A 17,794-nucleotide genomic window follows, 5' to 3' on the forward strand; every position below is an offset into this window, starting at 1 on the left:
CATCATCAAGAAATCTCGACATCACAAGAAATTAATCAAAAACATTAAAACGTGTTAATAAATTCACTGTATAAGTACAATAATATTATATTCCATACCATTCTGAAAACTTCTTGAGCAGCGCTGATTGACACAACGGAGCAGTAAAATCTTATACATAAAGATGTAATAGAATATATATATATATATATATATATATATATATATATATATATATATATATATATATATATATATATATATATATATATATTCGCTTACTTGGTCCACTAATAACAAAGTTATCAGCATTAATGGCAAATCGGTCTTTGTGCGTATGTATCTTTAAGTTTAGTCATTAGAAGCAGAAGTTTTTTTAAAAAATGTAATTTTATTGGATTTCATATACAAATGCTTTAATATATCAAAAATACAATCAAATAACGAAGATTTCATAATTATCATATATTAATAATTTATCTTCAGATACGGATGATTCTAATAATAAACATTTTCTGTATAGTAAAGATAGAGTACCTTCAATTTACTATAATAACATAGTACCTAACTATAAATTGTGAATCATCCTTTTACCGTAGGCCATGTAAATTGTTACATTCGACTGATTTCGGGTCATTCCACCGGATATCTTGCATAACTAACCTAATAGAAATATCAAAAATACGCTGTACATAGACATAAATATTATTTAAATTTAAATATGTATAAAAGTATTTCGTCAAAATTATTTTTTATATAGTGGATATTCACAAATTAAACAAAAAATGAAAACTTTTATCGAGCATTTCTGGTTTTGTAAATATCTTTCCTTTCTATTATTTCCTCATTTATCGTTTCTAAATATCTCAACATATTTATCTATCTAATTAGCCTTCTTCGGTCCATCTTTGGACATAGGCCTCCCCATACTCCCCAATCCTTTTCCATTCTTCTCTGTCTGTCGCTATAGTCATCCACCTAGAGCCCACGTGCTTCTTGATATCATCTGCCCATCTCATTTGGGGAATTCCTCTGCTTCATTTATATTCCCACGGTCTCCACCTTATAAGAATTTTGTTCCATCGGTCTTCTTTTTGTCTTATATTGTGTCCTGCAAATCTCCATTTCAATTTTGCAACTTCTTGTCTAACATCCCTCACTTTTGTTTTCTCCCTTATCCACTCGTTTCTCTTTTTATCTATTAGTCTTATGTGCAACATTTGTCTTTCCATTGCTCTTTGTTTTTATGATTTTGCTTTTGTAAATGTCCACGTTTGGGAACCATAAGTGAGAACAGGGAGTACGCATTGATTGTATACTTTGGTCTTAAAATGCTGTGGATATCTTTTGTTTTTAAGAATGTAGCTTAGTTTGCCAAATGCCGCCAATGCCAGTCTAACTCGTCCTTTTATCTCTGCTGTTTGGTTTTCTTTGTGAAGTTTCATAGTTTGACCCAGATATATATATATATATATATATATATATATATATATATATATATATATATATAATCCTGACCTTATTCTATTTCATCTTGTCCGATCTTCATTGCGATCTCAACATAATTAATCTGTATATTTTGGATAGTTGGACTGTCTTAAACTCGCTATAAAATCTCATCGTCTTAAGCATTGGTTTTTCTATATATCTCTCCTCAACATCCCATAGATACTCCTACTTCTCAAAATTTGATCTTGAGTTGGCCTGATCTGTCTAATTTACATTGTTCTAGTATCCATTTTAGATACATATTAAAAAGGGTCGTAGAAAGAGCCTTGTTTCAGCACTTCTACTTTGTTTCTCTTTTTTATGTATGGTGTCAAAAATGATTTGTCTAGTTTAAAATGTAAATCTCGCTTCCATTTTCCATAATTTTTATTAACTCGTGGACTTATTTAGTCTTTACAACTTTTATCGTCAATATTTAATAATTTCTGGAAATATTCCATTTTCTGCAGAATTTTTGCCATTCTTTAGAAGGCTAAAAAACGTCATTACTGGACGAAATTACAAACTGAGCTTTGAAGTACCTACTAGCCAAAGCAGTCGTATATTTGACCAATGTAATAAACGCGATTCTGAGATTCAGTACGGGGGTGGAAGTCCCTCCTAATTGAACTTTTCTCCTAAAGAAGCCCACGTAATTATGCTTTATAAAAAAAAGAAGGAACGGATAGAAAAGAAGAAAGAGAATCAATAATTAACACGGAACAGAATGAAGAAGAAGAAGAATTGTCCTATACTCAAGTGAAAAGTAAAATATGCAAACTTAAAAACAAGAAAATAACGAGAAAGGACGGAGTATGTGCAGAACTTATAAAATAGGGTGGGGAGGCACTATACAGAAAGATTTATGAACTAATACAGAATATATTGCTATAAAATAATGCTCGAAGAATAGAAGAAGAGAATTATAGTGACAATCTCAAAACAAGGAAACCATAAAATATGTAAAAACTACCGAGCAATTAATTTACTGTATAAAGTAATGGCTGATTAGAGACAGACTTACAATATACACACAACAAAGCATAGGAGATTACCAGTACGGTTTCAGAAAAGGAACATCCACGATAGACGCTATACATACGCTAAAACAAGTGATATAGAAAACATACGAGTACGCCGGAAAAACGCATATACTTTTCCTAGACTTTAAAGGGGCGTTTAACAAACTAAACAGAAGAAAAATAATAAAGACTTACAAGAAAATAAAATACCAAATAAAATTATAAGAACGATAAAAATGATAATGCTAGATTTCCAAGCAACTGTAGACACCGGAGGAGAAAGAACAAAAATAATAAAAATAAAAAATGGGGTAAGACAAGGAGATGCGCTCCCAACGGTACTATTTATTCTATTACTAGAGAAGATAATAAAAAAGCTACCAAACGCAGGAACTATAAACAAGAATGCAGTACATATAAGAAGATGTGCGGGCGATATAACAATATTAGCAAGTGATAAAACAGCATTAAAGAAAACCTTTATAAGAAACCAAACTGAGAGGGCTGAAAATAAATAAAAATAAAAATAAATAAAAATAAAATACATGAACGTAAGCAAGAAAAAGTAGACCCAAATGACATAGGTGACAATAGACACATACAGCTTCGAAGAGGTTGAAACGTTCAAATGTTTACGAGTATTAGTCAACAGAAGAAATGAAAGTGTAGATATGAAAAGAAAAATTCAATCAGGAAATACAGCGTTCTGTAGAAATAAAAAAATGTTAAGAGATAAGAACATAACCCTAAACACAAAAATGACAATCTACAAAACGGCCATATGACTAATAGTAGTATATGCTGCAGAGACATTTGCATTAACAGAAAGAGAAGAAGAGCAACTGAAAGTTTTTGAGAGGAAGATTATGAGAAAAATACTGAGACCAAACAGGGATAACGAAGAGGATGTAAGACAATAGATGAATCAGGAAATACAAGAATACAAGAGAACATAGCTAGAGCAATAAAAGCGCAGAGAATTAGATTAGTTATGGTATTCTTCCGATACTCCAGAGTGATGTCTATTGTTTGATGAGAATGATAATGTAGGATATGTCGTAGCAAAGGAAGTAACCTTGAAACCGCGATAGTATGCTGGTGTGTAACAATTTAAATATAAGTACAGGCCAATAGTGCTATGAGATATACTGTCTTAAATATATTTAGGCTGCAGCGGGCTTTTCTGGAAGATATATTTTGCACATTGCGTCTAGCGCGTACAACAGAAAACGATAATTATTAAATTGTTTATTTAATAAATAAAAATTTTAATTTTTAATTAAAAAGTTGTGAGTAACAATCTAATACTTATCTTAAAAAGTCCATTTAGACAACATTTAAAAACGTAATTGCTTTGTACGACTAGGTACATTAGATTAAATAAACGACAAATTTGAAAATTTTCGTCGACAAATCAACAAATTTTTGGGAAAAACATTTATGGACACCCTGTATAGTCTGTACAATCGTACGGTCCAGGTCCATGGCAATTATATAGAAGTTTTATCAATTGTGTGACACGGTCCAGGTCCATAGACATTTTATCAATATTATAAGATTAGTAATACGAGTTCTGGGACCGTTATTCAACAATTTGGTCCTTTTTCTGCCTACAAACAGATAACCGATAAGAAATTATCTTTCGGCGAGTGAATACAACATATATAAGTATCCTACCTCAACATGTCTACTCTAATATTTGCGGTGAACGCTTTGTTGATAAATAGAGACCTCTTCGGGGATTTTTATATGCATCTATCACGGTAAATGACCACAAATCGCCACATCAGATACAAATGTTTACATTTTTGTGATTAATTTTGCGCATCCGGCTAAAATGGCTGCCTTTTATTGTCAGGTATAAATAAATTATACTCTTAAAATATCATTAGAGTTTTTGTGCAATCGTAGGAAAGTGAAGTGTGATTTTAGCGAACCGGAAAGATGCTGTTTTTTCGAAAAGTCATTAAAAAGATTGGAAGAGTCAAAAGGTACGTTTGAAATTTTTTTAAATTTAATTTTAATAATGAATTTAAATTATTTATTTTTCTTATACAAATACATTACGCAATGTGACAATATTATGCTTTTTTGTTATATTTTTATATTTTCTAAGATAATTTACACCACTTTTAATTTCCTTTTAATTAATTTTCCAGTATTCCGGTAAATGTAGGTACTTGTATCGGTTTCTCTTCTTACTTTTCGCTCTTATTTGCTCTTGCTATTCATTTTATACACATTCTCCAAGACCATCATTTTATGTCATTTGGCTTTAAATTATTTAATTTATTGTAGGACTTCCATATTTCATAAATTTATTTCCTTGTAAGGATCGTTCTAAAACTTATTTCTTTTTAGAAATTTATCAAAATTTCGTTCGAAATTTTAGTTTATTTGAAAATACAACGTCCAAATAGAGACCGCATTTAAATTAGAATTTGAAAAATAAATTATTTGTCTCCTTTTGTTATATTCAAAAATTTTAATTTTTTTGGGATTTAGAGATGTCTTATTTACTTTTTGGTTGGTTTTTCAAATGCAACTACACTGTACTGCAAATCTTACGACACCTTTTTTTTAGAAAAATAAATCCTCCATTTTTTTATTTTTTACTGTGACATTCTTTACAAACTATTGATGAATGTGTATACCTTGTTTTATGTATTCATAATTGAGATTAATCAAATTTTCTCGTTTAAAGAGTGATGCCATAAATGTTTTAAAAATAAAATGTTCTGTTTGTTTGCTTGTTATTAAAAAAATTAAAGCTTTTGATGAATCTCTTTTATTGTTTGATTTTTTATTTTGTTGCTTATCCATTTCTTTGATAGTTTTCCTTTTACTGTCCTTTTACTGTTTACACCAGTCGTCAGAGACGAAAATGCCACTGATCCTCTGTGATATTAATTTTAGGACCCCAAAAAAAATGCTAAACCCCCTCGCAGGGGGGTAAAAAAAATCAATTTACCAAGAAATTGTACACCGTAGAAAAAAATGTTTCAAATAAAAAATGTAGCTGAGATAATTTTCAACAAATAAGTTTCTAAGGTAAAGAGTTTAGCTTTCGTAGGCAGTTTTTGTATTTTGCCATAAACTCAGATTTTATACAGGTGTTAAATAAATAAACGTGGCCCCATTTTTGCCATTTTATGATTCTCACGAGATCAATACAATATATCCCTTTCATTGACTGGTCACTATAAAGTTTCGATTACTAGAGCCTAACCTTTAAAACCTGCAGCATGAAATTTTAGTTTTGAGTTTTGGCAACAAATGTGAGGCATGTAAAATATGCTTAAAAAACGCTGGATTTAAACTTTCACACCATAAACGATCTAAAACATATAAAACTTTTTTTTTTAATTAAACTAGTACGTTTTTTCAAAGAACCAAAATTCTGCCATAAGCTACACCTAAAACCGTCTTCTCGTAGGCATTTCTCGTGACGTGAGATCGTTTGAAATTTAAACATTAAATTCTGCGTTTTTTTAATCATATTTCAAATGCCTCATATTTGTTACCACAACTCAAAATTGAAATTTCAAGTCATAGGTTTTAAAGATTGATCCCTAAAAACAAAAATTTTACTACAACTGAAATCACAAAGTGATCAATTTTATTGATCTCACGAGAATCGTAAAAAATGGCAAAAAATGCTCGACGTTAATTTATTTAACACTTTTTTAAAAACTGAGTTTATTCTCGGCAAAATACGAAAACTGCATACGAAAGCTGCACTCTTTGCCTTTAAAAGGCATCTTCATTTTTGTCGATACGACATTTAGATCAAAAGATATCGAATTTTTACCGTCGAGCAGATACAAATTTTATTGAACATTCATTTCACGCGCGTAACTGGCATGCAAAATCGACGGTCGATTCAAGCGTTGATTCTAAGAGAACGGTTCATTCTATATAAAAAATGCTTATAAGTATTTTTGTTTAAAATTATTTCAGGTACATTTTTTATTTGAAATATTTTTTTCTACGGTGTACAGATTCTTAAAAGTAAAAGTGGTAAACTTTTTTGTATCTTTTTTGGAGTCCCAATATTAATATTCTCTGCAAAATTCAGCTTGTTCGTATGATTTTTAGAAGTCAACTCTCTGACGACTGGATTATTCTATTATCATCTTAGTTTAAAACTGTTTTGGATTTTATTTATTAGATGGCCTTACCAGCAAAATGTTTCTGTATTTTTTCTAGTAGAGATTCGTGATATATCCTTTAATATTTTAATTTATGCATTTCTGAATCTGTCCAATTTGATTTTTCCAGCAAACTCTCTAATCTATTTCATTTGTACTATTTTTCATTTTCGCTTTCGTATCTTGAATATAGACAATACAATCTATTATATTTTTATAACTATTTTTTTAGCCACACATACGAGTCTAAATATCTGTCTTCCATCGGTTGGGCCCAAAAAGTAGTTGCTAACAATAGGTCGTTAATGCATAATTTTAACATTTTCTTTCATTTCGTTTTAGGACGTATTTTCATGTACTGTTGATACTGACTTCCGTTTGTTTCTTGTTCTATTCTTTTATTTCAATTTCCCATTATTATTTCTGTGTTATTTTCTTTTGTTCTATCTAACGTTGATTGTAGCTCTTCATAAAATTCTAGAACTTTATCCTCCTTTGTTTTTTTCTACTGGTGTTTAAGTTTATATTTATATTGATTCTCTCCTCCAATTGTAATTCTATGTTTATTATTTTTAAACTTATACAGGGTGAGTCATAAGGAACTGTACATACTCGTACGTCGTATAGAGGCTTCTATAGGAATAACAAATGACCATTTAAACGTGTGACCATTTAAACTGCTTCCATTGTTTAATAATATACAGGGTGAGTTGTGGTTTTTGACTGAAATTCCTATTCGTCATATTTTTTGAATAATATGTGCGATATTTCTCATATTTTAGTACTACAACCTAATCAACAGGTCCAGCTTTAAAAAATTCATGTCCGGCTTTAAAAAAATCAGGAACGGCTTTAAAAAATTAGTTCGTTTTGTTCATGGCAAAAATGTCACCCTATATACGGTTTTTAAAAACTATAATAAGAATTTTATAAATTAGACAAATAGACAATTAAATGCCATATTATGTATTCTTTTAAAAACACGATTAATTAATTTTTAATTAAGAAAATTAATTTGACTATGAAAAAAGAAATGAAACAAAAATTAAATTTTTTTGAACAAGCATTGGATTTAACATTTAACAAACAAACCGGACCTGAATCAAACTGGAAAAAATCAGGGCCGGTTTTAAAAAATTAGTTCGTTGTGTTTTAAGAATATTTTCACAATTTCAGGTCTATAAATAAAAAAATAGGCAATTAAAACGACATACCGTCTCATCGGCGTATCTGAGATTGTTGACATTAATTCTGTTAATTTTAATGCCCGCATCTTTTAATTAAAAATCAAATTTGACTATGACTTATATTTAGAAGATACAAGTTATTTTGAATAATACTAAAAGATCGTCCTGTATAATATTTGTTTATTAATTCATCGTTAGTGTCGTTTTATTGAAGTCTCAGTCTCAAAAGTAAAGTAATAATCAGCTTTATTTTTGATGAAAAATAAAATTAACATTTAAAATAAATTCAATCTGTGGTTCAGTTTGTCAAATTTTAAATTCATAGTCAAATTTGAGTAAAAATTAAGTGATAATGTGGGGGAAAATAAACATTGCATCGTATTTCCTATTTTATTTCCTATTTCTTATTTGTTTAATTAATAAAATTCTTGTGAGTTTTCAAAAATTGTATACTGGATGAAATTTTTCTATAAACAAAACGAACAATTTTTTTAAAAACCGGACCCTGTTTCTTTTTCTAGTTTAAATAAATCAAACTGGGAAAAAATAAGGATCGGTTTGTTCTTTGAATGGTTAATTAAAAGTTTGTTAAAAACATTTAGTTTCGTAAGATAACTTACATTTTTACATTTATGGTTCACTTTGTTTAACCTTTAATTTATAGTCTTAGATTTTTTAATTAAAAGCTAAGTAATCGTGTGGGGAAAAATAAGTATGTCATTCTAATTGCCCATTGGTCTAATTTACAAAATTCTTAATATAGTTTTCAAAAACTGTGTACAGGGTAAATATTTTTCTATGAACCAAACGAACTAATTTTTTAAAACCAGACCTGACTTTTTCCAGTCTTAATCAAGTTCGGTTTGTTTGTTGAATGTTAAATTAAATGTTTGTTCAAAAAAATTTAATTTTTGCAAGAAAAGTTACTTTTGTACATTGATGGTTCACTTTGCTAAACTTTTAATTCATAGTCCAATTTAAATTTTTTAATCAAAAATTAAGTAATCGTGTTAGGAAAATAATAAATATGGCATTTTAATTTTCTACTTGTCTAATTTATAAAAGTCATATTATAGTTTTTAAAAACCGTATACAGGGTGAAAGTTTGCTATGAAAAAAACAATCTATTAATATTAATATTTTGAAGCCGGACCTGATTGTTTTCTAGTTTGAATAAACCTGTTGATTAGATGGGAGTAACGTTTGGCTAAAATATGATACACATCAAACCTACCGTTCAAAAGTTATGACGAATAGAAATTTCTCACTCTGTATACTAATAATGAATGAGAGCAGACACTTTTTAATGGTCATTTGTTATTCTCCACAGGGGCCTACATACGAGGTTGGAGTATGTACAGTTCCTCATGACACACCCTGTAGGTTCAAATTGTATACTGTTAAATTAGATTTTTTTTTAAATTACGGTTGATCCCTAACAAAATATTTTATAAATAAATACATCTTCTTCTTCGGCTTGTTCCCATTATGCGTTCGTCATTTTCGTCCTCTACAGCACTCTATTGTCCCAGTCACCTTCTCTTAAATCTCTATCTATCATAGCATTTCCTGTGTTACTAAGTTGTTCGTAACTGAGCATTCTACTTCCATTCTGTTCCATATTTTCTCTGTTTTTATTCTATGTTCAATCACCTCTGTGGTGATTTGTAGATATCTCCTCATAAAGTCCAATTCAACTGTTCTTATTGTAATTCCTATTGTTGTTGCTATTGGCCATACTTCCGCTCCATATATAGTAATATTCAGCACTATGCTCTGAAAGTTCATTTTTTTTATTTCTTTGGTTAGAGTGTTGTTCGATATCTTTCCATGAAGTGTTTTCGTGGCTTATTCTCCCCGTTCTATGTTCATTTTTATATCTTTTATATAAGTACCATATCTGCTTATCACTGACCCTACATACTTAAGAGTCTTACAACTCTTAATCTAAACTTAAGTTTAAAACTGCAACCTCGGATCCCATACATACGCATTACGTCTAACACATATTTATCTTGTGTCCCATAGCTCATATTCTTCTCTTATGTATGTAATATATACCCTTTTACTGGCATGCCCATTGTTCCCAATTTTCTATACCATCACTTCAAACTGATACCTCGGAAGCCCTGAAGAAGACATCAAAGAGGATGTAAGCTCGGCGCAATGATAATCGACGCAATTCAACCCGGAAAACTGTTCTTAGCTCTAGGTTTCCGCGGAAATCTTTCGGGACATTATGTATATATATTTATATTATATGTTTATATATATATATATATATATATATATATATATATATATTTAATATTTATATATGTATGGATAATGGTCCATGTGTTCTATATTATTTTTTAGAATGGCATTATGGCATTACATTATATAAATAGGTAAATATAAAAATTAAGAATAAATTTTAATATCATCAGTTGATATGATAAATAAACGTTTGATCCCTACCTATAATTATATGAGTAATGTTTGAATGCTCAATTTTTATCTACATGAAATATTTTTCATTACCATATACGTTTTTGTCCCTTCCAGTAATTTTAACATAAATTTAAGTTTATTGCTTCAAGGAAAACCAACTTTAATTACTAAAAGCAAACAACTGTAAAAATCTTAGTAACATTGTCTGTTACTTAAATGGTATAAAACGGGTTTTCCACGAAAAATAACTACGAGTACAATGGATTCACGATGAAACAAGAAAGTTTTGAACTAAATTTACCCGAAACCGCTTATTTACCTTTTATGCGATAAAATAATCTATTTTTAGCCCACCACTGTTGTTACAATTATTTTTTTGCAGTGATTTTTCAACCGCTTACTGATTAAAAATCTGAATCATTTATGAAAAATACTAGATTTTACTACATTGGTTTTTACTTACTTTGGTTTATTAGATTATAAGATCAATTTCTAATTCATATGTCCTCAAAATGCTAGCACATTTCTTACACGGTATATATATATATATATATATATATATATATATATATATATATATATATATATATATATATATTATCGAAATGTTCAAACGATTAAAACTTCCAGAAAAAGCTTGCTACTGCTCTGATGAATTGAATTAATAAGACATTAGTTGGGCCTTCCGAGTTTGAATTTGTATTAGCCCGAGTGACTGAACAGGTGGAGACATCGAAATAACAGTTATATCGCTCTATTGATACCTCTAATGTTTGACAGATTTGTGCTTCTGTAATATCCTTCCTAAAAAAAGTGATAGATGACCAGAGATCAGATGACCAGAGTTCTCTGAACCAGAGAATCTATAGTTTCTCTTCAACTGGTTCACTAAAACATGAACCACGGGATGAAATACAAATAGATAAATGCCCAAAAATTCCTAAAAAGGCAACGGTTACATATAAAGCAAAAAATGAAAACTAGTAATACCCAAAGGGAAATTTGCAGATTGTATCTTTCGAAAAAAAAAACTGGCAGCTGTAACAAGCAAATAATTAATAAATTTGTAATCGTGAGAATAGAAGAAAGAGTAACATTACAACGAGTACCCAACTGAACAAGTTGAATAACTATAGTACTAAATAGCCATACATAAAAAACCAATAGAACAAGACTTCTTTATTTGAGAAAATTAGTTAAGTAATGTTTTTCTATTTAGTTTTAAATAAGGGATGTATTATATAGATGATATTCCTGTAGAAGTGTGAACTGCTTTATGAGAAACAGGAACAACTTGGCTAACATCTTTTCTAGCAGAATTATGGAAGTGGGAAAATTGAAAGACGAATTGAGAAGCACTATATTACACTGTTTACAAAAACAAGAGAAATCTACAACAACACACAAATTACAGGGCCATAAAACTACTCAGTAACAAGAAAACTGAAGTATCTGAAAGTCAGTTTGGTTTGACAACGATGCAATTTTCATTATAAGGCATCTAAGCTGGTGAAAAAATGCAGGAATAAAAATGCTAGATTTCCTCGAAAAATTTTGAGTCAGAAAAAGAAATAAGTCGGTCTATTAGGACAAGTGTGGGAGAGACTGATAAATTAAAAGTAGGGTTGCACCAGGTCCCAGTCCTTATTTATCCAGTCCTTATTTATTCTCATTAGTGTTGAACCAGATGACAGACAAAATACAGGGCAACATTCTCTGGCGCTTTGTATTGACTAGGTTTATACCTACTTCGTCTATTCTTTCCGGGAAAAACATTGAGGAATTCCCTGTTTTGGGCGAATATTATTTCGGTGTCTAAATGGACTACTCATCTTTTATGACCTAATTAAGCATCAATATAGCATCTATATTATTTCCAATAAAAAATTAATTTTCAAGTAAATATTTCTTGAAAAAGACAGCAAAGATTTGATTTCACGCACAAGCCTCTATGTATCTGTCGATATGTATTTTACGGATTTTTTTAAATATTTCTTCTTTAGTCTCTTTGATTTTTTTGCTTACATGACAGTTCATAACATTTGTTACAGGAATCTTAATTAATTTACTTCAAGTTAATCCTCTTTTAATATTTATTACCATGCACCACTGACTTATCTACTAATTAAAAACAATGAATATTAGATTGAAAATAAATTACTATTGACATAAACAAATTATATAGACTACCAAATGCCAGAAAACTTGGCAAACTGAAACATCAGGCAATCCTGATAAATAAATGACAAAATTCAAAATTTACAGTTTCCACTTAAACAACCGATAAAGGTGGTCGTATTTCCATAACGTTGTTTAAATAATTAGATCGTTTTTCGTCGTGTACTTTTAGGAAAGTGTTAATATTTGTTTAAATCCAAATCTGCGCTTATTCATGCTCTGAAGCCTCAGTGTTGGAATCGTTTGTGTAGGCGGCGCAGTCCAAAAATAAGTACACTCTTATTAGACTTTTTATTTTTAATTGTAAAAACGGTCCGTTGTGTTGTTTTTGATATATTTGTAATTTTGATTTAAAAATGGAAACGCCGGAAGAGCTGATGTGGAAAAATTTATATTCTAAATTGCAGGAACAAAAATCGTTAGAATCTAACAACCACAGGTTAGTATTTACTTATTTTCTTCCGTGTGTTATTTATAATTTCAGTCGCATCAAGAATTATAATGTTTAAGAATAATGTAGAATCTGATCCACAGTTGTAACTGGCTATTGTTCGTAATAAATTGAAAACAGTTTGACCATTTCCCTTTTACGTATTGAATATGATTCATGTAAGTCTTTTGTCAAATAATCATTCCTAAACACTTTATATCGTCTGCGAAATCTAGTGAATTCCCATTAAGCTTTAGTAGCGGTGTCTGAAGGTTATATTTCCTGAAAAACAATGTGCAGTTTGTCCTAAATTTAGAAAATTTCAATCCATTTCACTTGGATCGATCCTCTAGATGTGTTCCTCTAAACATGTTTTTAAATTGATATTTTCCTTTGGTATAAAACATCAAATCGTGTGCACATAAGCGCCCCTTAGTCATTTGGGAATTGCTTTTTAGAATTTAGAATCATCGACTCTTGGAAGATTCTTGTGTGACCTTTTTTATGATTATTCTGAAGCTATTATACAATCATTCGCAAATAAAAATTAAACATTCGTAAAAAATACACAACATTTTCTAAATAAATGATCGAATATTGAATTTAATTCAAATAATATTTTATTTGAGTTTTGACATAAATATTTTATTTACAAATGTGCCATTAGATTAGACTTTAAATATAATCAAAACAAAAGTGGGTTCTGTAAACCACTTAAAACGATTTTTGCCGTACAAATATGACTTATCAGTAGCATTTGAATCATATTCGTCTTCAAAACCTTCCGATTGATTACTTCCGGTGTCGTGTTGGCTTTCAATGCCTACTTCTTTGCTTACATCGTCAATATTACTATCACTAAAATATTCTAAATCGCTAGGTACTTCGTCAGCTCGTTAAGCTAAAACAGCCTCAAAGTCATAATCTGAAGGTTTTACAGATTTGCGAGTAAATTTAGAACAACTTGATGAACTTACTGCGATACTAATAGCGAAAGAATATACTGGACTGCTTTTATCTATAGAAACTTAAACACTGACATGCGGTACGTGATACCGCAAGGAAACTTTACGTCAACGTAACTCAAAGACTAAACCCATACTAAAGCTGCAGCAGTTGAAAGCAGGTATAATTAGACACCACTTGAAGGTACACAGATGGTTTTCTAGGAATCTTTTATAAAACACGTTTTATAACAAAATATTTTAACACTTTATAGATCCAATAATTTATTAAGACTGGTCCAAATAATATGATTATGTTCTAAGTTTGATACTGAGTCTGGTTTTAGTAACTGAATTATTATGGCGTCAGGCCAACTACTGAGAAATAATCTATTTGTCCATATATACTTATACAAATGATGCACGTAGTCTTTGTTTTATCCGAAAAATACTGTAAAAAGATAGCCTTTATCTTATCAGGCCTGGAGCTGTAGAAAATAACTGTTTTTGTCTATATAAGTCCTTTATAAATTTTTATAATGACATGGATGTATTATTTTACTCATTTCTAGACAAATAAATCCCCCTTTATTTCATCTACGAATCTACTTAGTGCTGTTACAATTTATTTATTTTCCATGTTTCTTCAAGGAGAAAAAATAGGATCATCAATATATTATTTTTTATTTCCCTACCTTTTAGTAGGATGATGACCTGCAATTTTTTACTTGCTCCATAAAACTTCCATGTTTTAATTTTTCAGTGTTAAAGTAGCCTTCAGTTCAAGGAAATTCATTTTCAAAACTTTGTTTGAATTCATTATTTATTGAAAATATCCTACAAAGATTAATATAAAAATGTTGGATATATTTTGTCTTTGAACTACCTATTGAAGATTTAAGAAAATTTCAAACAAAAATGAAAAAAATACTAGAATTCTTTCTAAACAATGACTTACTGGTAAGGAATACTTTCTGAAGCCAGGTAATAAAAGATAGATGTACATATGTGGCAGAATAAAAATACATAAAAAGTATAATATAATATATTGTTTATAAACAAGATGTGTCATGAACTAATACAAGTAGACGCACATTTAGCAGACAACTACGCAAAACCAAAGAGACTGACAAAGATTTGGTCGTAAAAAATATGATAATATATTGTTTGACCTGTCCCATCCAGATTACACGAACGTACCTATTAAAAATAAAATCGTTCTGTAGCATCAACTGGTTCCCTAAAATTTGTTTGTTCTTTTGTGATTTTTTGTCTGATCTAAAATGTCATCAAAACTTTCAAAATTCGTTCTAAAATATGTATAGAAACTTGAAATTCTTGTTGCTTGCGCCTCAGCTTCATTGCATGTACCCAAACATCTCTCGTTTTTAGAACCTGCATAAATATCTACATTTGTAAATAGGAAAGTGGACCATCTTCATCTTGGGCCACCAATATTGCGTCGTCTGCGTAACAATTTTTTTTTACTTTGCTTTCGATATTTGTTTTTTGAATTAGCATATCGATATATTTTGTATAAAGGAATTACTTAAATAAAGGATCAAAAAGTTATAGTGAAACTTCACTGTGATGCCTGAATTTGTATTAAATGGATATACACTATCTAAAGGTTGGAAACTGAGTTATATATTGTAATGTGTATTTTGATTTATTTAAAGTCCTCTAACACTAACACTAAAACACGACGAACTTATAACGCTTATTTATTTAATGGTACAAATGTATTTATTAGACAACTTCCTAAAATTTAATTGCCTTTATATATAGTCTCTTGATTCTTGAGAAAACTTCAGAAAAGTCGTAAACCTACTGGAATCGCCTAGTAAATTCATCAGGGACGTAGCAAGCGCTGGCGTCAATATATAAAACTAAAATAAGATAAATTACAAAAACTATAAAGGTATGTATAACGATAACCAGTAGAATTATTAGGGCATTCGGAAGAATTTTGCGTAAAAATGTAACATCTTAAAAAAAAGAAAAATGTGATTTTAGAGCAGGACGCTGTCCCAACGTATTTTGTTTGAAATACATGATGAAACAAAATGAAAGCGTAAATGAGGAAACTCATCTACTATTCATTGATCTGTAGAGAGTACCTATGTGATTTTTCAAAAATATTCAGAACCTTGTATAAAAATTGGAAACAGAATATCAGAAACTTATACTATAAACAGACGAATAAAGCAGGGGTGTTGCATGTCTCCAATACTCTTTAAAATCTATATCACACAAACGTAAAGAGCTGGAAAAATTGTGTAATGGAATGGGAATAAAGTTGAAAGGAAACACTTGTCGGTACAAAATAAAAGTTACAGAAATAAAAAAAGATGTGGTAAGGAAATTAAAAAAAGAATATGAGAAATAAGATCCCGTCATATCGTTGAAGAGCAAGAAAACTTTAAAATAAATGAATAGGAAGAAATAATCTGTGTAAACAGTATAAGACAGATAGACATATATATGTCCAATTTCTCGTAGAGATAAAGTAGAAAGATAAAAAAAAGAAAAACATAAAGATAACACAGTTTCAGTCATTGAGTATATAGTAAAACATGAACTGATGATGAGACCTAGGAGAAGATAACTGGAACAATAGCAGAACGGTACATTTGCCTAATCTCTAATAAAAACTTTCCTGATTGACTTTTTTAATACACCCGGTAGCTGGCAAGAAAATTTCCAAAAGAGAAACTTAGTTTTGTGGTATTTGACAAGGATTCACAACCGAGATAAAAAAAATTTATTTAGTAGTATTAAATGTGTTATTAATACATTCAAAGCAGTATATTATCGGTGTCGTTAGTGCACTTATCTTCAGTGTAATTCCAAATAAATATTGCATAATTATTAAATATTTAATTTGTCTTTAAATTATTGATAATCAAATGTAACGTTAAAAAATCTGATGTTTACGTGAGTGTTGAAATGGTTGAAATGGTTCTAAGTAACGAATTTTAAAAATGAAAGTTTGGAACCCGAGGTTTAGGAAAGGATTCTACAAAAAATTGCCGACAAATTGTCACAACATAAGGTCAGTACTTTTTTTAATTGGTTTGTAATTTAAGATAGATTGCCGCTCAGTTGGAGAATACCTAATTAGACTGTAATATTAGGCATTCCCCTCAGTTGATTAATCTTATTAGCCACAGACTACAAAGCTTAGTAACAGGTCAGTGTTTCTTGCAGCTTATTGTTATAAATTACTGTTAAGTTACCGTAATCATGTAAGTTTTTAAAACTCTTTTTATTATTTGTAAGCTTACGTTGTAGAGATGAAGACTTTTTCCATCATTTCCTTTTAACATCTATTTCGACTTTTTTATGTGTCGATTACTTTCAGTTACTATGTTTTTGTATATTTTTGTTTCTCTTCCTCTTCTACGTTGTTTAATTAGTTCCGTTTTCCACAAAGTTGTACCCATTATATCGCTTCTAATCCAAACTGCGTATCCGATACATTTTAATTATGATTCTTCTTTATGTGCCGTCTTCTACCGAAGGTTGGCGACCATCAAACGATAGGTTTCTCTGTTTTGTGCCGCATGTATTATGTTCGCGGCTTCTGGTATTTGAAACCATTCTCTCAAATTTCTCATCCAGGATTTCTTCTTTCTACCCAAACCTCTTCTACCTTCAATCTTGCCTTCCACGATAAGCTGTAGCAGACTGTACTTATCATTACGAAACACATGGCCCAGGTATGACGCTTTCCTCCTTTTAACAGTTGTTAACAATTCCATCTCTTTACCCATTCGTCTTAATACCTCTGTGTTGGTCACTCTGTCTGTCCAAGGTATTCTCAGTATGCGTCGATACAGCCACATTTCTAGAGCCGCTAACTTCTTTATAGTTGCTGCTGTTAACGTCCACCCTTCAACTCCGTAAAGTAGCGTAGAGAGTACGTAGCATTTCGTGGCGCGCCATCGGAGGTTAACGCTTAGGTGGCGGTTGCTTAAGA

General features: G+C 30.2%; 1 protein-coding gene across 7 annotated transcripts in view; it reads left to right on the plus strand.

Moving 5' to 3' along the window:
• Positions 1-17,794, plus strand: part of stac (C2 and C2B_Munc13-like domain-containing protein staccato) — a 188,754-nt gene that overhangs the window by 51,555 nt on the left and 119,405 nt on the right. Inside the window, exon 1 of one of the 7 annotated variants that reach the window (XM_072537033.1) lies at positions 4,366-4,480. The exons of 4 other annotated variants lie outside the window; for them this stretch is intronic. In XM_072537033.1, the coding sequence (XP_072393134.1) occupies positions 4,434-4,480 (47 nt within the window). In that variant the 5' untranslated portion in view covers positions 4,366-4,433. Of the gene's footprint in view, positions 1-4,365; positions 4,481-12,464; positions 12,878-16,651; positions 16,868-17,794 lie in introns of those variants that run through there. 2 more of the 7 variants (XM_072537029.1, XM_072537031.1) reach the window with 2 other exon arrangements.

This window comes from Diabrotica undecimpunctata, chromosome 7, assembly GCF_040954645.1.
Source record: "Diabrotica undecimpunctata isolate CICGRU chromosome 7, icDiaUnde3, whole genome shotgun sequence".
Taxonomy (NCBI): Eukaryota; Metazoa; Arthropoda; class Insecta; order Coleoptera; family Chrysomelidae; genus Diabrotica; species Diabrotica undecimpunctata.